The 21,559-nt window shown below is 51.3% G+C and overlaps 3 protein-coding genes across 3 annotated transcripts in view; 2 read left to right on the forward strand and 1 right to left on the reverse strand.

Moving 5' to 3' along the window:
* The window catches only part of RNF8 (ring finger protein 8), a 20,758-nt gene extending 20,581 nt beyond the window's left edge, over window positions 1–177 (reverse strand). Inside the window, exon 1 of the mRNA XM_075707852.1 lies at window positions 88–177. Within this exon, the coding sequence (XP_075563967.1) occupies window positions 88–177 (90 nt within the window). The remainder of the gene's footprint in view (window positions 1–87) is intronic.
* AARS2 (alanyl-tRNA synthetase 2, mitochondrial) lies at window positions 176–19,594 on the forward strand. The gene is made up of 22 exons (XM_075707687.1): window positions 176–622; window positions 870–1,058; window positions 1,738–1,883; window positions 2,677–2,871; window positions 3,409–3,553; window positions 4,005–4,150; window positions 4,453–4,561; window positions 5,172–5,210; window positions 5,970–6,081; window positions 6,628–6,755; window positions 7,490–7,640; window positions 10,935–11,104; window positions 12,110–12,223; window positions 12,633–12,773; window positions 13,403–13,540; window positions 13,940–14,049; window positions 15,184–15,292; window positions 16,789–16,911; window positions 17,340–17,450; window positions 18,312–18,395; window positions 18,532–18,642; window positions 19,037–19,594. The coding sequence occupies exons 1-22, from the start codon at window positions 176–178 to the stop codon at window positions 19,199–19,201; spliced, it is 3,183 nt and encodes a 1,060-aa protein (XP_075563802.1). The 3' UTR covers window positions 19,202–19,594.
* DRC5 (dynein regulatory complex subunit 5) overlaps window positions 18,620–21,559 on the forward strand; it is a 33,375-nt gene continuing 30,435 nt past the window's right edge. The window contains exon 1 of the mRNA XM_075707854.1: window positions 18,620–18,642. The gene's annotated coding sequence lies outside the window, so the exon portion shown is untranslated. The remainder of the gene's footprint in view (window positions 18,643–21,559) is intronic.

Consider the following 21,559-nt stretch of genomic DNA (forward strand, 5'->3'; position numbering starts at 1 on the left):
CGCCGAGAGCCGCGCCTCGGCCGCCCACCCGCCCCCTCCGAGGGGCCGGCCCCCGCGGGGAGCCCAGCCCGTCCCGGCGCAGCTCACCTGCGTGCCGGCCTCCAGCAGCAGCCAGTCGCCGCTGGCCCCGACCCGGCGGAGGCACCAGGCCAGGCGTGAGGCCCCGTGCGCCGCCATGGCGCCCGCCCGCCGTGACAGGCGGGAGCGACCGTTGCGGCGGCGCCGGCGCTCTCGCGAGGCGAGCGACAACGACGCCGCGCGCCGCCCAACGGCCCGGCTAATCGAGCCCGGAGCGCGAGAAGAAGCGGCGCGCGAGCAGCCGTGCCCCGCGGCCGCCCTTCTCCCCGCCCCTTCTGGAAGCCGCCGCGCCGCCTTTCCGCCCTCGGCCAACATGGCGGCGGCGGCCGCCGGCCGGCTGCGGCGGCGGCTGCTGCTGGCGCTGCCGTGGCGCTGGCGCTGCATCCCCCGCCGCGGGGGTGCCGGCTGCCCGCCGGCGGGGCAGGTCCGCGCCGCCTTCCTCCGCTTCTTCCAGGAGCGCCACGGCCACCGCCGCCTGCCCTCGGCTCCCGTGCGGCCCCGCGGCGACCCGAGCCTCCTCTTCGTCAACGCGGGCATGAACCAGGTGCTCCCCCCGCCGCCACCGGCCCGCGTCCCGTCCGGGGCCCCGGCTCTCCCCCGCCTGCGGCCCGCCCCCGCAGGTCGCCCCCGCCGGCTTCCCGGGGCCTCCGCGGAGCGCGGCCCGTCTGCGGGTGACCCCTTCCGCGGAGGGGCGGCCGCCCGCCCGTTCGCCTCTTCTAGCGCCAGGTCCGCGTTTCAGGGGCCCCGGGCACAGCCCGCAGCAGCGGATGTCTCTCTGCCTTGATTTCTAGTTCAAGCCCATTTTCCTGGGCACGGCGCACCCCCGGAGCGAGCTGGCGCAGCAGCGGCGGGTGGTGAACAGCCAGAAGTGCGTGCGGGCGGGAGGGAAGCACAACGACCTGGAGGACGTGGGCCGAGATACTTACCATCACACGTTCTTCGAGATGCTGGGGAACTGGTCCTTTGGGGATTACTTTAAGGTGAGGCGACAGGAGCGACCCCTCTCCCGGGGCAAGTGCGGCCTTTCTTTCAGAGCGGTGCTGTACTGCTGTGCTGTGGTGCCTTAGGCCTGTCTGCGGAAGGCATTTTGGTAAGCTCCAAATTACTTCTTGGGAGCTCTGTGGCCTGGAGCAGAGGTAGTCAGTTGGTGTGCTGAATCACTAAATGTGCCCTGCAGACTCTCAGAACGCTCAGCCTTTCAGAGCTGTGAACAACACGTACCAATCAAAGTTCTTTGTGTGAATGCTAGCATTGACTGTTTAATATGGTGAAAAGAGGTTTCCAGTTCATTTGGTGCTTGTTACTAGAAAGTTTGAAAAGAGAAGAAGGATAAAAGATGCTAGTTGTTTTGCTAGTGAATACATTTTTTTCCTTGGAAAGAAAATAATCCATGTAACTCTGCTGGTAAGCACATGGGTGTAGACCATGCTATGATCCTGAAGGTCTCCCAAAAATTTAGGACTGTCAGTTTTCCACAGGCAACAGTGAGCTGTCTCACTCGCCTGACCCTCATCCTGCTCTTTGCAGTACACCTTAAAATTGAAAAGGGAGAGAGCAGCTGAAATGAACTTTGGTATTTGATTCCCATTCTGAAGAGCCTTCTTGCATCACTATGCATCCTGGATTACTGTGCTTCATTTATTTTCCCTGCCTGCTCAGGAGGAGGCATGTAGCATGGCCTGGGAGCTCTTGACAGAGGTCTACGAGATCCCCAGAGATCGTCTCTACGTCACCTATTTTGGTGGAGACTCCTTGTTGGGGCTAAGTGCTGATGAGGAGTGCAGAGACATATGGCTCCGCCTGGGGTAAGTGTGTTAGAGAAGAGGTTCTGAGCACCAGGTGCTGGCTTTTCAGTCTTCATATTCTCCCATTTGCTCTTTAGCTGATGAGAATCAGATGTAGGGGCCAAAAGTTATGTTTTAAACTCATTTTGTTTCTGGTTTGTTTTGGCTGTTAAAAGTCAGCTGGGCTCTTAGTGCTCTGGGGCATTTGACCTTTAAGCTGTTTCTCAGACGTTATCAGTCTCCGGGGCTGTCTACCTAAAACTGGCTGGCCCAGGTAAAGTGTGTGAAGGATCTCTGATCCTTTGCTGCTTCTCTGTCATGAGCTGCAGATAGTACATTCTCCTCTGAAAGCTAGCAATGGCTGCTTCAGTGTGAGGATGGAGCCATTGCGGAGAGCACTGCTGTGCTTTGGGAGCTCGTTCCAGGCTGTGTGTGGGCTCTGGACCCAAAGCAGCCAGCTCTGTGCCGCTGTTGGTGTACAGCCTTGTCTGTCATGATCAGGTCTTAGCTCTGCTGGAATTCCCTCTGAGGAGGAAGGCAGCTCTGCAGACCCAGTGGAGAGCTTGTCTCTGTCTGCAGAGACTGAGTTTGCCAGCCATTCTAGTCAGTGAGTGGGATCCTGTCTGGTTTGGTCCAGCTTGTTCCTGCTAAGGAGAGTAATTCTGTGTGAACAGAAGCAAAGGAATCCTTATGTGTTTGGTTATTGAGTTTGTAGCAGTCAGAAAGGATACCTCCCTTCCAACTCTCTGTGATCTAGGCTAGTATGTGCTTTCTGTGCATGCCCCAGTGCTGCCACCTCTGTTTGCCTTTTCAGGGTGCCTGCCAGTCACGTGCTTCCTTTTCCATTGAAGGACAACTTCTGGGAGATGGGGGACACAGGTCCCTGTGGTCCCTGCACAGAGATCCACTATGACCACGTGGGTGGTGGCAGAAATGCTGCGGCACTGGTGAACCAGGGCAGCCCTGATGTAGTGGAGATCTGGAACCTGGTCTTCATGCAGTATAGCAGGTAACGGGCATCTGTTCTGAGCTCCAGAGCCTTTCGCCCTTGTCTGACTCCAAATTCATACATGTATGTTCTCAGACATCTCGCTGCTTTCCAAGAAGCAGCAGTACAGAAGCAAGAGGGAAGCTGTGGAGACGTGTCCAGTGTGGCTCTTGGTCCCCTTTGCTTTATCTGTCTTGTCCTCCTTCAGCCTCTGCTGCCTATTCTCCCTCACTGCTGCATCCCAGAGGTCTCTTGAGGTCTGCAGCAGCCTGGAGAAACCTGCAGAAGGAGGAGAAGGCCTTGGGCCCTTGTTCAGGGAAGGCCTTTTTCCCTACGTTACAGTCTATCCTAACTATCTGATGGTCAGATCCTGGCTGCCTGACAGTGCCAAGGCAGGCTGCTGTTAGTCTTGTCCCTGAGCTTCCTTTTGTTGGGTCACCTGCTGTTTCCATCCCCTGTCACTCTCACATTCTCTTTGACTCACATGCTCCTTTTCTTTGCCCCTGAACTGACCCTTGGTTCTTTTTTGCCTTTTATTTTTCCCTGGCTGACTGACAGAGAGGTGGAGGGGAATCTGGTTCCCTTGCCGCAGCACCACGTGGATACAGGAATGGGCCTGGAAAGGCTGGTGACAGTTCTGCAGAACAAACGCTCCAACTATGACACAGATCTCTTCACTCCCATCTTGGATGCCATTCACAAGGTGACAAGGCTTCTGCTCAGAGTCACAGCTAAGCAAAAGCTCCTTGAATGCAGACTGCTTGCCTGGTACCATAGTACAGCCTTCTCTACACATGTTACTGTGTGGTGTTTTGAGACAGGTATTATGTCCAGCCAGGTCCAGAGCAGCATTTTAGGGAAACTGGGAAGAACTCCAGGTTGGAAATCTGCTGGGATATCAGCACTGCTGATCTGGTTTTCCTCCAAAGTTTCTTAAATTCCTTGGTACCAGGGCATTGGCTGACCTATCTTAGGTATGGAAGTCTTGGTATATAGTACTCTGGAAGGATTTAATGAGTACATCTTAGATGCACAAGGTTCGGAGGTAGTTGAGAAGCATGATGTCAAGTGTAGCTGCCTGCCTCTTGCATTGAAACTTTTCCTTCTGCAGCCGTTTGTTTCTGCTGATCTATCTCCTTGCTTTCTTTTTTTAGGCCTGCAGGGGGCCCAGATACCAAGGTCTGGTTGGGGATGCTGATGTTGGGCGTGTGAATATGGCCTACCGTGTGGTGGCAGATCACGTGCGCACCTTATGCGTGTGCATCACTGATGGCATCTACCCGGGCCTCTCTGGAGCAGAGTAAGGACATAAGGAAATGGCATGGGGTGGAAGGAGTTAGGTCTAGAAAGGAATATGGACAGCCAGAGGGAGAGGTTCTGGTGTGGGCCCAAAATAGGGAGTACATGAGCTTTGGGGAGGCAGGAAGGTGAGAGCCTGGAAGAAGTTCTGATCTGCAGGCTCATCCTTGGATAGGTGTAGAGTGTGGGGAGCAGCTGGCCTGTGTCAATAGATCAGGCCAGAGGAGCTGTGTTGGGGGTGTGCTGGATGTGGGAGCTGGGCAGGGATGCTCACATGGCTGGGGAATCCTGCTCTGCTTTCAGACTGGTGCTGCGTCGGATCCTGCGCAGGGCTGTCCGCTTTTGCTCTGAAGTCCTTCATGCTCCACCTGGGCTCCTGGCCTCCCTGGTGCCTACCGTAGTGGAAGTGCTGGTGAGTAAAAAACTGCTGCCTTGGGCAGGGGGAAGAGTATCACACATGTCCTATTCAGCCCCACATCCCTTTCCTGTACACTGTCACCAGACATTCTTGGATGTAAAGGAGCTACAGGAGGGTGTATCTGGTGCTATGCATCACAGCAGTAAAACTCTCTTGTCTCCTGATCATTTCTGATGGGAGGGAGGGTGCCTAGTGTGACCAGTGGTACAGTCAGCACAAGTGTGTGTGTAAGTATGCAAGTGCATGTTGTTGTTTCCCGAGTGGCTTCCAGGCTGTCAAAGTTAGTTAAAGCCATCTGAAATCAGTCCCTGTGAGTACTAACAGCATCCTAAAAGACAATGCTTTCTTCCTGTTGTGAACGGATGTGTTTGCCAAGAGGTGCTGTGCAGGAGCTAACAGAGGTGGGTCACAGGGAGATAGCCAGGAGATGGCAGCTGTGAGTCCATGTGTGATTCTTCCCCTGTGCTTCTGTCCCTGGGGCTGTGCACTGGGGCTCCCTTCACACTCACCTGCCTGAGAAACCCCTATAATGCTTGTGGCCTGCTGTGAGAACCCTTGAGGAAGATGCTGAGGTTGTTATCATTAACTGAGGCTCACTCTACAGGGAGATGCCTATCCAGAGCTGATGAAGAATGCAGACCAGGTGAGCAATGTGGAATACCCTGGAGAGAAACCCCATCTCATTATCTTCATGAGGCACTGCTCTCAGGGGCAGGTCAGCCCTTCCTCAGGACTTAGCTGGAGGAGTTTGCATAGCCTCCTCCATAACCATGTTCTCATGGGTGGGCTGAGATGTGCTGGGAACATGTTTATATCCTAAGCACAAGAAGCATCTGTGGCCAATTTCCTTGTGGGATCTCTACTAGATCCTTACCAGGGACTGCTTGTCCTGGTGTAAGGCAGTCGTTGCTATAAAAAAAGCTAGGGTAGCTCTTTTGTTGAGTTGCAAGTACAGCCTGTCCTAGCCTGGGTACCTTTTGTCCAAAGTCAACTGGTGATTTAAGGCTAGTCCTGGCTTGCTTCTGCTGACAGCAACTGTGACAAGCATTTTCTCTGGCTGTTCCAGCCATGCAATTTTAATTGGGTCACAGACATGAATGTATGACAGGGAGCATTTGTCAGCCTCCAGCCTTCCCCAGGTGGATGGTCAATATTTCCTTGACAGGAATGGTGATAGGAGGCACAATGACTTTGGCATTGTTTAGTATTGCATCAGAGCCATGTTGTGATGGATACTTACAGAACAAAAAGGCTGGTCCAAGCAGACACAGCACCCCTGTTAGACACCTGCTTGATGTGCTTTGAGCTGACTGTAGCAGTGACCCTCGTGGTAGCAGGACTGAGCTGAGCTGGGGGCCTCCCTGAGGTGTTGTGGCTAACTCTTCTTCTGATCCTTGGGCAGACCATGGATATCATCAATGAGAATGAGGCCGCTTTTCTGTCCTCCCTTGAGCGTGGGAGGCGCGTCATTGAGCGGACAGTGCAGCAGATGGAGCCCTCTACAAATTTCCCAGGTGAGTCTCCCTCCTCCGACAAGCTGCACTTAACGATGGTTTGATCCAGGTCCTCACAAGCATTGCAGTCAAAACTGTGGTGGATGTCTGCCTCCCCCATGTTTTCAGTGACCTTCTAGCCCTGGGCAGAGGAGCAGATGTTGCTCCTTTCCTCAGATTGCAATTGTTTTCTAGTACTTGGTTCTCACAACAAACTTGGCACCAGGAAAGTTAGAAACATTCCCTTGCTGCTTTATTGACTGATTAACTGGGTCCTTACAAGACACAGCTGAATGAAGGAGCTCAGGACCCAAGCAGAGCAGCTGCCTGTCTAGATGTGCTGCACTGAATTCTATCAGGGATGGGGCTGTGGGGCATCATTAATACTCAGTCCCATACAAGAACAACTGGCTTATCTTCCCTTCCCCATTACCAGTGCAGTTGCACACAACACAGGTGAATCCAGTTACCAAGGCACATGCTAGATTGGTCCCATCCAAGCAAATCTTGAGATGCTTTTGCTTTCTGTGTTCACACAGAGTTCATGTCCTTCTTTTTGTCCAACAGCTGAAGTAGCCTGGTCTCTCTATGGGAATTTGGGATTCCCTCTGGATCTGATTGACTTGATGCTTGAAGAAAAGGGAATCAGTTTAGATTCAGCTGCTTTTAACGAACTTGCTCTGGAAGATGCAAAAGTAAGATGGAGACTCATGTTGTCAGAATAATTCAGAGCCTTCCCTCTTGTGAGCATGGAGGCAGAATTCCTTTCACTAGTAAGGTTCTTCGGATGCACCACAGGGCAATGTGCCTTTTCCCTGAAGGGGAAGTGGGTCTGAAACAGCAGTGGGGTCAGAGTGCCTTTGCTTGTGGGTGTGGGGCTGAGAAGTACTGGCTGGTGATTCTTTTCAGATCAGTAGAAGTGTTTTATGATGCTCACTGTTGCTGGAGTGGAGGTTATCATAGAATTATACAGGTTAGGAGTGTCCTCTGTCGGTCATGTAGTCCAGCTCCTCACAGAAAGCAGAGCCAGCTTAGCCCAAATAGCAAATGATTCATGAAGTTTACAAAATCCCCTCAGCCTCTGTAGTGCTGGAAGACTTGCACTGCCCACCGTGTGCAGTAATCAGTTCAAGGCCTTGCTCTCTGGAGCTTTAATGGCCTGGAAGTTCCACCGCTACACAGCAAGCTGTGCTGGGAGGATTGTGTTAGCTGTTACTTATGGCCTGCCTCAAGGCTAGCACAGGGTGGTATTGAGTGTTTGTGGGGTTTGAAGGAATGGGGTTGGTTTAGCAGTAGCCTCCATCAGCCTGGATCTAAACAAGCCTTTTCCAGGAAGATGGAAGAAGTTGTTGTTAGCCTTACAACTCTAGTTACTGGTTTGAGTGCTCCCAGGGATCTCCCATCTAACTGTGCCTTTGCTCCACTGTAGCGGAAGGCTGGTGGCCACCAGGCAGGGCAGCTGGATGACACAAATACGCGCCTTGATGTGCACTCGCTGGCTCAGCTGCGGAGCGACAACGTGCCTGCTACTGATGATTCTCCAAAGTATGCCTACACGCTTGGGCAGCATGGGCAGTACGGTAAGTGGGCAGATCCCATCTGTAAGTCAAGTTCTGCCTGAGGGTGCTGGAATCCCTCACAAGGCTGCTTTTACTGCCTAACCTCATGCATGCTGAACATGTACTTTGTGGTTCAAACCTGTCCACCTTGCTGCTGCATCTTTTCTCTACCCCTGTACCTCATCCCAAAGTAGGTGCTTTTCTTACTGCTGTTGGTGCGTCCCCAGGAAGGCTCTGGGCGGGTGACAAGGCTGTGAGCTCTGGCTTGGTCTTGCTGTGCAGTGGTGAAGCAGGGACTGTTGATTTCTGCTAGAGATAAGTTATAGAATCATAGAATCGTTTAGGTTGGAAAAGACCTTTAAGATCATCCAGTCCAACCATTAACCTAACATTACCAAGTCCACCACTAAACCAATTAAGGGTAGAGTAGCAACCCCACGCCTCCTGGCTTGGTGGCTGGATCATTTGTAATGAAAGTAAAAACTAGGAATCATTAAGATTGGAAAGGATCTCTATGATCATCATTCCAGTTATCAACCCAACACCACCATGCCTACTAAACCATGTCCCAAAGTGCCACGTCTGCCCATTTTTTGAACACTTCCAGGGATGGTGACTCCACCACCTCTCTGGGCAGCCTGTTCCAATGCTTGACTACCCTTTCTCTGAAGAAATTCTTCCTAATATCCAATCTAAACCTCCCCTGGCGCAGCTTGAGCCCATTTCCTCTCGTCCTATTGCTAACTACTTGAGAGAAGAGACCAACACCCACCTCACTACAGCCTCCTTTCAGGTAGTTGTAGAGAGTGATGAGGTCTCCCCTCAGCCTCTTCTCCAGACTAAACAACCTCAGTTCCCTCAGCCGCTCCTCGTAAGGCCTGTGCTCCAGACCCTTCACCAGCTTCCCTGCCCTTCTCTGGACACGCTCCAGCACCTCAATGTCTTTCTTGTATTGAGGGGCCCAAAACCGGACACAGGATTCCAGGTGCGGCCTCACCAGCGCCGAGTACAGGGGGACAATCACCTCCCTGCTCCTGCTGGCCACGCTATTCCTGACACAAGCCAGGATGCTGTTGGCCGCCTTGGCCACCTGGGCACACTGCTGGCTCATGTTCAGCCGGCTGTCAACCAGCACCCCCAGGTCCTTTTCGGCCAGGCAGCCTTCCAGCCACTCTTCCCCAAGCCTGTAGCACTGCATGGGGTTGTTGTGTCCCAAGTGCAGGACCCGGCACTTGGCCTTGTTAAACCTCATACAGTTGGCCTCGGCCCATGGGTCCAGCCTGTCCAGGTCCCTCTGCAGGGCCATCCTACCCTCGAGCAGATCGACACTCCCACCCAGCTTGGTGTCATCTGCAAACTTACTGAGGGCTCACTCAATCCCTTTGTCCAGATCGTTGATAAAGATATTGAACAAGGCTGGCCTCAAAATGGAGCCCTGGGGAACACCACTTGTGACCGGCTGCCAACTGGACTTAAGTCCATTCACTACTACTCTCTGGGCTCGGTCACCCAACCAGTTTTTTACCCAGCGAAGAGTGCGCCTGTCCAAGCTATGGGCTGCCAGCTTCCTAAGGAGAATGCTATGGGAGACTGTGTCAAAGGCTTTGCTAAAGTCCAGGTAGATGACATCCACAGCGTTTCCTTCATCCACCAGGCAGGTAGGAGATCAGGTTGGTCAAGCAGGACCTGCCTTTCATGAACCCATGATGGCTGGGCCCAATCACCTGGTTGATCTGCACTTGCTTGTTGAGCTCACTCAATATGAAACCCCATCAATATGTTGTCCCCAACAACTAGGCTTCTGGGTGTGAGTGCTAGGGAGAATGAATAATAATTATGCAAAGGCTTTAGGTAGTTGTTTATGAACAGTACACTTGCTGTTTCTTTGGCAGACCACTAGATGCCAGTGCAGGCTTTTTATCACTTAGGATAACAGGGGCTGCTGATGCTCTAGGGAAAGCATAAAGCTAAACCACAGAGTAAGAGGTGGTGTGGCTGTCACAGACAATTAGAGATAGCTGTGTACAGCCAGCTCCCTCTTACCCAGTGTTCTGGGGGCAACCCACATTAAGCAGCAAGTGCAGCAATTCAAACTATATATACTACAGCAAGAGCATAATGGAGGGAAAAAAACCCAGCAGTGACACTGGCTGGAATCTCCAAGCTAGTGCTGTCCCACCTCCTCAGTCGCCGAATCATGGAATAATGGAGGCTGGAGGGGATCTCCGGATGTCCAGTCTCTTGATCAAAGGAACATCAGTTTCACAGTCAGATCAGGTTGCTCAGAGCCTTATCCATTTAAGTTTTCAGTATCTTTAAGGACAGAGATCCCACAGCCTCTCTGCACCCTGTTCCAGTTCTTTATCACTCTTGGTGTGAAAAGTTTTTTTGCTTATGTACCACCAGAATTTCCTGTACTCTACATGTAGTCTCACAAATGCTAAACAGGGGTGAATAACCACTTTCCTTGACCTGCTGGCTATATTTGTGTTCATACAGCTCAGGAGACAGGCAGTCTTCCTTACTGCAAGGGCACCTTGCTGACCTGTGTTCAACTTGTTCCTGAGGACCCCAAGGTTTCTGTCAGTCTGTTTCTGTAGCCTGCCAAGATGCCTCTAAAAAGCAGCCTTGCTCTTCAATGTATCAACCAGTCCCCACAAATTTATTGCCATACACAAACAGGATATTGTCAAGGATAGTCATTAATGAAGATGTTAAATGGTTTGGGCCTTAATATCAGCCACCAAGTAGCTCTACTGGCAATTGAATGTCAGTTGAACATTGAACTGTTTAGCAATTCTCTGTGGGGCCAGCTACCCATCCAGTTATACACCCACCTTATGGTCCACCTGCCCAGTCCATGTCACCTGAATTTGGCTTCAAGGAGGCTACAGGAGAGCACATCAGAAACTTGCTGTGTCAAAGAAGGTGATATCCCTATCTTCCCTTGTCCACCAAGCCAGTCATACAAGGCAGTCAGGTTGGCCAAGCATGCAGTGTAGCAAGATGCAGGCGTGTATGTGCCACGTCTTGCTCTATCAGGCTTATGTGGAGCCAGATTGGGCATCCCGGCCTGGTTACCTGCTACCCAGCAGGTCTGTCACTAGGTAAGTGAGGGGTGACTTGGTTCCAAATAACAGATCCTTTGTCCTTTCTGCCAATAGCTGTTCCTCTCCTACCAAGGCAAAGGAAAGTGCCAGCTTTCAGTATAGACCCGGTGTTGGCAGGGTTGGCATGGGGAAGTGACCCCTCCTTTCATGTTGCAATCTGATAGGGTGTATATACTAATTGCTGCCATATTCTTCTCCCTGACAGAGTTCAGCCCGTGCCAGGCCACTGTCCTGATGCTGTACAGAGATCAGTCTCTCCAGAAGGAGGTTGGGGCAGGGCAGCGCTGTGGTGTCATCTTGGACAGGACTAACTTCTATGCAGAGCAGGGCGGGCAAGCCTCTGACCAAGGCTATATGATACGTTTAGGACAGCAGGTGAGACCCTTTGGTGCCTGAACCCAAGGCTGCTGTAGATACTGAGGCCAGGCAGACTTCCCCAAGTGATGGGCTGTTTTACTGTGTTAACTTGCAAGTTGCTGACTCTTGACAGTTCCCTTGGCTTTGCCTTGGGGTTGGTGGAGTGAGGGAGAAGTAGCAGTAACTTCACAGAGGTGGACCTGCTCCTCTGGTTGTCTTTCTCAGCCCTTTGCAATTTCTTCTTGCTGGGGAATGCTGGAAAGTCATCTTTAATGTGCTGCGCTCTTGCCAGCTAGGGTTGCAATGCAGAGAGAAGGCAATCGATGATCAGAGAGCCCACAAGCTGAGTAACTTGTCTCTGGCCAGTCCTGCATGACTGCAAGCAGTGCACAACCTGAAACCCAGTGCAAAAGCTCTCGTCCCTCCCAAAAGCATCAGGGAGGACCTCTACCTCTGCAGCATGTTCCTCAACCTTGCCGGAGGGAGAGCTTTCACCCTCTCCTAGGAAGTTACATGGGGTACAGCTTTTTCTCCTTCCCACATTCCAACTCTTGAGAATTGCCCCTGGGCATTGATGCTGCCTTTTTAGCCTTGCAGAATGTGATAGTGCCTTGCTCAGCACTTCTCCTCAAGCTGAAGCAGGGATCAAGTTTCTCTTGCCAGCCCAGTGAGGCGGAAGTGGCACCTTGGATGCCTGAGACAGGTGCCTTGGCAGCTGCTGTCCATTTCTCATGGACAAGCATCCTTGTTAAGAAAATTCATCAGCTTGGGTGGGTGATGTTGCTGCCCCTCCACTGCAAGCTGACTGCCTCAACATGTTGTGCAGCAAGTGGCTGGATGCAGGGAAGGCCTGAGGCCCTCTGATTACATTGGCAGTAAGTTTGTCCCTGCTTTTCCCACCCCATCCCTGTCTTTTAGAGATCAGTGGGGTTTGTGTTTCCTAGTCAGATTGAGCAGGCACCTAGCACAGGTCTTTGGATGTTCCTTGTGTCCTAACTCATCTTCCTGTCTCTCCTTGCTCAGGACATACTCTTCCCTGTAGAATCAGTCCGTCCCTGTGGTGGTTACGTGATCCATGAGGTCACTGCTGTGGAAACCCTGCGTGCTGGGGACCAAGTGCAGCTCTTTGTGGATGAGGTGATAACTCACTGCTTTTAACCTTTTCCTAGCTTTGCCTTGAGAGTCTTGTGATGTCCTGAGTAACCTGGGCACAACAGAGCCTTGTCCCTTGTATTCCTGAGACTGCTCTTCATTGTGATGTGCAGTGGGAAGGAGACCTCACAAGCAACTTTGTAATCTTCTGTGAGCCATTGTTCTGTCCAGAAGTATCCAGCCTACCCTTCACTGTTTTACAGAGGTGATCCCATGGGAAAAGAAGTTAAATCAGCCCTGTGACATAAAGTCATCTGATGGCTGTGCTACCCATTGTTTTTCCTCTCCATCTTGTCCCATCCCCTCACGTGCAGCCTTTCCTGTATCTCTTCACACCATCCCTTGCTCCCCTGTGGAGAACCAGCACTCCCTGCCAACTTGTCTGTGCTTTCAGGCCCAGCGGCTGGCTTGTATGACGAACCACACTGCTACCCACCTGCTGAACTTTGCCCTCCGCCACGTCCTGGGTGACAACACAGAGCAACGAGGGTCCCATGTGACAGCAGAGCGGCTGCGCTTTGACTTTGATACCAAGGTGACTCTGGACTTCTGTTTTCTTGTTCTCAGCAGTACCAACATCCCAGTACTGGCCTTCTCTCCAGGAATTTTTCTCCTCTCACCATAATCACTCCTTTAGAGACAGGTCACATTTTATCTGAGACAGGAAACTTGGCCCTCTGGACATGACTGGCTGTGCTTTGCATTGACCTGACACTGAGCTGGGCTTGCTGAGGGGATGAATAGGGGTCAGAAGGGAAAGGACTTAGCAAGGCCAGTGGTCATGGGACTGAGTGTGTAAAGGGGTCTTTGAGAGATTCACCAGCCTGGCTGTGGCACATATCTGGTGTCTGTGCTGGTCATCCAGGTGAGAGAGGTTGGGAACTGAAAGCTGTTGGGTCAGGCTGAACACTGGCCCTGGTGACCTGTCACTCATTGCAGCATCTCTCTTGAAGAGTTTGGCTGACGCTGTTGGATCAAAAATCCTTATCCCTCATGAGAGGGTCACAATGCTCACAATTCCCTTTTGCAAGTAGGGAAGATGAGATGCAGGGGGAGAGTGGTGTGCCCAAGCTGAGTTGCCTGGGGGCCCTGCCCCAGTTCTCCCTTCTTTGTTTTGTACCTCTCAGGAGACTTCTCCATAAGGTGGCTGATTTACTTCCTCAGGGCCCTGTGACTGTGGAGCAGCTGCAGCAAGTGGAGCAAGTGGTCCAGGATGTGATCAAACGAAATGAGGTTGTGCATATGGCTGAGGTCCCCCTCACGCTCGCGAGAAGAGTTCAGGGACTCCGTGCAATGGATGAGGTATGACAGGGTGGCAGCGCACATCTTCATGAGCCTTCTCCTTCAGCAGGAATCATCTGGGTCACAAGAGATGTTTCTGCAACAGCTTTCTGACTCCCAAAACTCAGGAAGGAAAATAGGACAGAGATGAGATCTCAGGCACACTGTATTGTAAAATGTGGAGGCTGGTGATGCATAGGCTTTCTGCTCATTTCTTCGGACCAAAAGCTTGTAGTGTCACCAGTTGTTTCTTTCTCCTCATGGTGGCTGGTTGTGGGGGAAAGGCAGTGCTGCCCTTGACTCTGGGGCTACTCTAGAATAGGGGAAAAATGAGGCAGACACCTGAAGCCATGTAGTTAGTCTGTAAGCACCTCTGAAGGGACCATGTTGTTAGCTGCTGATCTCTGTCTCCTCTGTCAGGGGTATCCAGATCCAGTGAGGATAGTATCCCTGGGGGTCCCTGTGGAGACTGTGCTGACCCGCGACTCTGAGGCTGCAATGCAGACCTCTGTGGAGCTCTGCTGTGGGACGTAAGTGACTTTTACTTGCAGTCAGAAAGTGTGTTTGTGGGCGCTGGTGGCTGAAGTAGAGACATTCTTGCAAGCTCCACTGCCTGTCCCCATGTGGCTAAGTTTCCTCACCAGAAAGATCCTGTGAGGACAGGATGGACTAGTTACAAAGCTTTGGAAGTCCCAGGGTGAGAAAACTTCAGTGAAATGCAAAGCACTTTTTCTTGCTTCATAGTCTGAAACCAACCTAGAAGCTGCAGGGCGCCAGCAGAGTATGGGAAGGGGATGTGTGGCCTGTCACAACAGGGCTTTGGCTTTGGGGTTGCCAGAGGGCTGGGGACCCAGCAGGAGACTCTGAGACGGTTGTGAGATCTTGAGACCACTCTGATTATTTCAATTAATTATCTTTGCCCTCTTCTGCTTTTAGCAGTAATGAGAGTAGAAGAAGAGTTAACCAATCTTAGGACAATTCTGACACAAAAAAAACCCAGGAACAAATTGGCCTTTGAACAGACACAGCTGAAAATGAGCAAGTTTCTAGTCATGAGATCATTCTTGTGGGAGTAGCGGTACAAGAAACTGCATGGGAGTGGAGATGATCAATTCTTGTGAAGCTGTCTGAAATGATTACTTGTGGTAACAGAACCTGAAACACTGTATTTGTTTTCTTATCCAGTGTAGAATAGCCAAGAAAGACAGGGGAGGTTGTCAGTGCCCTGTGACTGCACAACTGACCTGTGACTGGGAGTCTACTGGCCAGTCTGTGAGCTGGCCTGACAAGAGAGTGGTGGAGTTGGAGGAAAAAAATTACTTTCTACAAGGTTCAGTAGCAGCTGAGTAGAAGAGGAAAAATCCCAATTCATCCCACTGCTGAAGGAAAGGAGAGGAAAGCAAGGGAGAACTTGGCTGTTATGTGCCATTTGACAGCAGCGTGCTGGGCAGGTAGCACAGAGGTTCCTCTGGAGTAGCCTCAACTCTGCTGTCTCTTGCCTGACAGGGTGCCATCAGGGCTTTAGGGGTGGGAAAGGATTGAAGCTATTGGGATTGGGGAAGGGACTGCTGGACTTGAGACTTGTCTAAAAGTAAAGCAGGCTTCCTGATTTCTGTTCCCAGAGAGCACCTTGTTTTCTTTCCTGATCTCTGCTGACTTTGCAGGCACCTTCTACAAACAGGAGCTGTGGAAGATCTGGCCATTATCAGTGAGCGTCAGCTTGTTAAAGGGATTAGCCGTGTCATTGCAGTGACAGGGGGACAAGCCAGACAGGTAAGAAAGGGGGAACTGAGACTTCTGCTGTGTCAAAGCAATGCCAGAAGGACCCAATTTCATAGGTTCCTGCTTGGACAATTACCTTCCCCCTGCTTTGGCTGAAGCCTCCCTGCTATGCCTGATCTGGCTTCCTCCTTCACCCCTGGACCCAGCTCTGCTGCCGTACCTCACTATTCACCTCCACTCCCCCCATCCTAGTCTCTTGTCTCCTTGACTTTCATTCTTCCCCTCAGACTCCCTTTTCCAACATAAGAACTTGGCACAAAACACCAGGAAGTCTCTAGACTATAAATTTCAGTCCCCAGGTAGGTATTTAAAGGTGTGATCCTGTGTGTTTTGGTTTCACCTCCTGCCTATCACAGTTGGATTTGCACTTTATCGTTACAGGGCTCTGGCCTCATTCTCACAGCCCTTTTGCTTCTTTTCTTTAGTCTTTTTCCTGCTAAACTGTGGTTCTGGTCTAGATGGGTTTGTATAAAAAGTAAGCAACCTCTTATTGTGTCTGTGAGATTGCTCTGTCCTTTGAAGTGTCAGGAGCCCTGCAACCTTGCCCACTTCCTTTAAGGCTGCAGTCAGAGTGGAGTGACTCACTGTCAGTGGAACTGGGAAGTCTAAAGGCAAAACCCACCCCTGCAAATCTGTTTCTTTTTGGCTGGCTGTCCCCTGTGCATCTGTGTCCCTAGCAAGGCTTTTCTTGGTGCAGAGGAATGAAAAGCTGCAGGGCACATCTGCAGGCTTTGCTGGAAGTGCTGGCCTGGAGAGGTCCCGAGAGGAACTGTGTGCATGTGTTAATCAGACAAGGAAGACTGCAGGCATGAGGGAGTGACTTGAAACAAGGGATGTGTATCCTAGCTGGGCAGAGCAGTCCTCACTGTCCATAGTTTTTCTTATATATTCTCTGCTGTTGTGGTCTAAAGTCTAGCAGGACGAACATGGGCACAAAGATCTGGCAGAGAGGAAATGCTCCAAATGGTAAGGATTTTCCCTGGTGAAAAAAGCTTGTATTAGCTTTTTTATTAACGGTAGCATTGGTGTTGGGAAAAGCAATAAGTAGTGCACCGAGACCAGCTGAACTGGTCCTCAGGAAGTGTGCTTGAACAGCTAATGAGTTTTCTTTAGTTTTAGTGTTTCTTTTGTTTCTTCTATCATTAGTTTCAAGATTGCATTTGCTAGTGAAAAATGAGCACTAAGTAGTATAAGTTTTTCTCACTGAAATCCTGATGATTTGATGAGATCCTGAGGAAACATAAATGCACACCAGCTTGGTCCCCTGGGTGTGACCATGGAGTGTTGGTTGCAGATCTAGAGAGGAACATTCTATTCCAGAGTCTTTTGGGGACAGTTGTTCTTAAAGCCTCTGTCTGTAGGTGTCTTCCCACTGGATGCTGAGCAGTGCTTCAGTGCTTATGACCCTGCTGCCTCCCCACTTTCTCCATCCGCATTCATTCTTTCTGTTGCTGCATTTGAAGCATTCTCTCCTTCCTTCTCTCCAGGCCCGGGAAGTAGGCCAGTGCTTAGCTATGGAAGTGGACTCTGTCTCCCTGCGAATGAAGCAGAGGAGCACCTCTATTCCTGAGATGCAGAACCTCTCCAAAGAAGTGGGCCAGTTGACCAAAGTAAGGATTACACTCCTATACAGAAAGATCCCAGCATGGGCTCTGTATGCATGAGGCGCATGACTTCTTCCCTACCAGGTTCACATCTTAGCATGGCCAATAGCAAGGGTACGTTGCTACCTGCTGGTGCCACTTTGGTCGCAAAGATTTCAACCAGTGTCTAGGTGCCTCTGTTGCAGATGACGTGCTGCCAGAGGGAATGTAAGAAAAGACAATGGTGGAGAGGGTAAAACAGTGAAAAAGGGTTCCCAGGCTTCAGATGCCCAGCTGAAAAGAGAAAGCTACATGCCACGGTGACTGGTTGCCCTGATCACATAGGGGTATAGGAGGGTCTGGAAAGAGGCCAGGCTCCAGCCTGACCTCCCAGAGCACTAGCAGTTTATTTCTAGGTACAGTTTCGTGTCCTTACACAGCAAATTGTCTTGCAGGTGGTAGCTAGCACTGCAATGCCCCAGTGGCAAAGGAAAGAACTACAGACTATCCTCAAAGCACTACAGCGAACAGCCAACACAGCCATCAAGAAGCTGGAGATCCAGCAGGTACTGTGGCAGCAGCACACACACTTGCAGCCTGCTAATAGCACTGTGTGGCATACACCAGTGGACCTGGTGTCTCTGTCACACTTCACAGCCACTCAGTCACTGGGGTCCCATTAGAAGGCAGAAGAAAGCAGGGACAATCACACACGGTGCAACACAAGCCCTGTGTTGGGTTGATTTCACTGGCATTAACCAGGGCTGTCATTTAAAATGCAGTGAAAGACTGACTGGGCTTTTGGCACCTGCAGAATCCCTCTGCCTGTGACGATGGAGAGCCCTGTATCAGCACTTTTGGCAAACACCAACAGGGGGATAGGCATCACTTTGCTGTTCATACATGGAGAAGGTGAGGTGGGCTGAGGACCTGAAAATGGGCTTCGCAAGGTCATGCAGTAAGACAGTGGCAGGACAGAGCCTTTCTCCCAGCCATCTGGCTTCCCACTGCATTTACAGTTTTGCTAATTTACACGATTACATTAAAAGCCCTTTAGAAATGCTTATTTGTGACTTAGTGTTCTCAGCAAGAACTATTCTTAAAGTAGGAACATCTTGCCACAGGAGCCTGCCTGAGACATGTGGCAGTGTATAGGTCCAGGAGAGAGGCTGGGGACCGAACAGGTCACTGTCTCTTCCACTTTTGAAAGGGGTTCATCTCTGCTTGCTTTTGAGGAAGGAGGGTTGTACAGGCCTTCATGTGGAGATTTCAGTCTGCCAGTCTTACTTCTGCTAACACACATCCCCCCTCTATCCCACAGAGCAACACTTCCATTCCCTATATATGTATGTTGCATACATATATCCCCATCCAGCCCACCCTGTGCCACCTGTAGCCCCTCAAGTACTGTGTGTTTCCTCCTTTAGGCTGAAGAGAAGGCACAAAGCCTGCTAGTAAAACATTGCAACCAACCAGTCATCATTGATACCGTCCCAGCTGACTCCCTCTCTGTGAGTAATCCACATTACTGGGCCCAGCAGTACCTCAGGTGCTGCATACAGTAAGAGGGAGCTGCTGGGCACGTATTCTGCTGCATGTCAGTTTCCTTTGCTGTAGCCTAACCCCTCTTCTCCATGCCTCTCCTAGATCCTAATGAAGGTAGTGAACCAGCTGTGTGACAAGTCTCCTGGCACATCAGTCCTACTTCTCAGCCCTCAGGTTTCTGGTGAGGTGCTCTGTGCCTGTCAGGTGTCCAAGGTAAGCAGAACCCTGGTAGAGACACAGGGAACCTGCCTGCAAAGGGGGACTGGACCCACGGCTCAGCAGGTCCCAGTTGAGGCTTTTCCTGGGATTCCACCCAGTGTTGGTGGTTAATCACACAGGGGTAGGACCTGAGATGACCATACTGGGACCACATATGCTTTCAGTCTTTGCTGGGCACAGATATCCCTGGATCTTCCAGGACATGTTTGCCCAGGGGCAGGACACAGCATTAACATGTAAGCTCAGCCTTTGTGGTCCTCCCAGTCATGACTGCCTCAGGTTAGTGAGGGCCTAGGCTGGGTGAGGAGAGAACGTTGTTACCTTTCTTCATCCAGACTGCAAGACTGCTCCACAGTCCAAATTACTTTCCTCCATGTCTCTTCCCCAGAATTGCCTCCCCGTGTTCTCCGCTGCTGACTGGGCCATGGCTGTCTGTACGCAGATGGAAGGGAAGGCAGGAGGCTCTCCCATCGTGGCTAAGGGCAGTGGAAATGCCAAGGGCATGCAGGGAGCCCTGACTGCTGCACTGGAGTTCGCTCAGAGTAAACTCTGAAATAACTGTGGTGCTTTCGTGGCAGGACAGCTGTATGCAGCCCTGCTGCAAGCTATGTGGACACTTGACGCAGAGCATGTGTTATACTCTGCTGATCTGAAAGGTTTAGCAGCTCCCATACTGGACGTGGCTGCAACCACTGCATTTGGAGCATTTGGCTTCTGGCCATCAGGGATGAGCAGAGACCCCACTCCTGATCCCACTGGCAGAACGATGCTGCCTGTTCTCAGCACGGACATATGGGGATTGAGCCTCAGAAAGCATCAGTTGCAGCAGCAGATCCTGCTTCTTCTGGAACAGTGCAGTTCTTGCCACAAGACCAGCACTAAGAGGCTCCATGGCAGCGTGGGGAGATGGCACAGTGTTATCCTAAAGCCATTAAATGGTAGAGAGTGTTTGATCCTCCAATGTTTCTTGTTAGCTGCATCTGTTTTTTGGGGTTGGTGTGGTTTTTTTTGTTTTTTCTCCCCCCCTGCTCTGTTCTGGCAAAGGGTTTCGTTCTGTCCCTGAAGCCCCAGAAGTCAGCACACACTCTTGTAAGCAGTCCAATCCTACTGCAGAACTCGGGATACTCCTCTGATTAAAAATGCTACTATAATTTAGAAATGGGGAGAGAAGTCCCACCCCTGCCTGTGGGCTCAGCTTTTTCAGCCTATGCTTATTAGGCTATGCAACCAGTAGTGCTAAAGCCAGTCCTTGGTACTGGGGCACAGAGGGAAGAAAATCACCCCAGCCTCTACTTCTTTGCTTTGGATTAATGTTCTGTGTTCTTATCCTTGTTTCCTCCTGCCACTCCCTTGTAACTTCTAGCTTCTCACACTGCCTTCTGGCTTCTTTATTTACCAGCACCTACCTAAAAACCACCATTGATCTGGTGAGTTGTGTGAATGGGGACTGTGTTGCAGCATGGAACTCCCTGCAGCAGCACACTTAGCCTTGAGGCAAGCACATCTGCCTCTTTAAACTGGTCTCTTTTCACGAGTGCTAGCAGACACAGCAAACTCAACTCATAAAGACATTTCAGACTTCATTGTTAGAGTGATGTCTAGAGCTCTTAGCCAAAGCACCATTATTTCAGATACTGTATAGACCTAAATAAAGAGATCACAAATGGTATCTGGTGCAAAGGTGCAACAGGATAGTGATACAAGCAGGTTTCACCCTGTGAGCAGCAACAGCAGCCTGACCCTGACAGGGATGAACTCACCAGCAGGTAGGGTTGCCTGGTGCTGTGTAGGGAGATAGAGGAGGCAGTAGCTGCGTGCTTTTGGGGAGAGGAGGGGTGGAAGCACAGTGATACTGACGGATGGTGGCAGGAAATGGCTGTCACACCAGATGGGGACTGGTGAAGAGGATGTAGTGGGGAATGGCGCAGTCTCCTAATGAGAGACTTCTTCCACTTTTCTTAGCTGTCTGCATGAGGGGGAGAGGGTGGATAGCTGCTGCAAGCAGAGCCTCCTCTCCCTTCTCTCTTCAGTGAACAGCTCACCTGGGGAAAAAGGGAGGTGGACTCACAGGCATGACTAGAGGACAAGGGGGTTTCTTCCCTATCTCAGTGGCTGTCCAGCCCAATAACTCATATGTGGTCCCTAAGGCTCCTAGCCTTTGTGAAGTGCCAGGAATCTGGTTTTGTGCTTGGCTAAGTGCCTGATATAACTATGAGGACTTGGAGGCAGGAGGACTGGGGAGCCTTTAGGGGCTGGGGGTGCTCACTACTGTCCTCCTCTGCTCCCCCAAAGTACTGGCAGCTACAGTTGCAGCAGGACTGCAGACCTTACTCATTCAGTAAACGCTACTTCCAGCCAGAGAGCTTAAAGCAGGTCTTGTTGCAAAGGGGGCTATGAGCCAAGGTCCCTGGGCATCTGCCCCTGCTGCCGAGAGTTCAGCCACCAGAGGGGTGCACAGACCCCTTTCATCACCCTGCCAGTGGGGCAGGTTGCTGCTCACTGCAGACCCTGCCTGTGTTCCCATATGTTGCAGCAGAGCAGCCCAGTGCTTTCTCAAATTCCTTTCCATTTCTGGATGCAGAGGTGCTGCTGGTGCTCACAACATCTCTGCAAGGAACCTGAGCACAGGGGAGAGCTGGAATATCCAGCCCAGCGCTTTGGGAACCTTGTGACAAGGCTGGTGGGGTGCTGGAGAAGGTGTGTGGAGTCCCAGGGGATGGTTCATGCTGTCAGTTGAAAGCAGTGTTAGTGCCTGGTGTTGCACAGCTCCTGTATTTCACTTGGGCCACAGTAGTACCAGATGTGGGGAGGGGAGGGGGTGCTCTGTCTTATGGGGAAAGTGCTTTCCTGGGGTGCTTTTGTGTTACTGTATTAATAGCTGCTACAGGAGATGATGCCTCCTTTCGGTATT

Source organism: Pelecanus crispus, chromosome 3, assembly GCF_030463565.1.
Source record: "Pelecanus crispus isolate bPelCri1 chromosome 3, bPelCri1.pri, whole genome shotgun sequence".
NCBI classification, from domain to species: domain Eukaryota; kingdom Metazoa; phylum Chordata; class Aves; order Pelecaniformes; family Pelecanidae; genus Pelecanus; species Pelecanus crispus.

Excerpts from the sequence above, each read along its gene's own strand:
- AARS2 (XM_075707687.1), top strand. The coding sequence starts at position 176 with ATGGCGCCCGCCCGCCGTGACAGGCGGGAGCGACCGTTGCGGCGGCGC. Across the intron at positions 3,554-4,004 it reads TCTTGGATGCCATTCACAAG|GCCTGCAGGGGGCCCAGATA; the intron begins GTGACAAGGCTT and ends TTCTTTTTTTAG. Across the intron at positions 6,082-6,627 it reads GCCCTCTACAAATTTCCCAG|CTGAAGTAGCCTGGTCTCTC; the intron begins GTGAGTCTCCCT and ends TTTGTCCAACAG.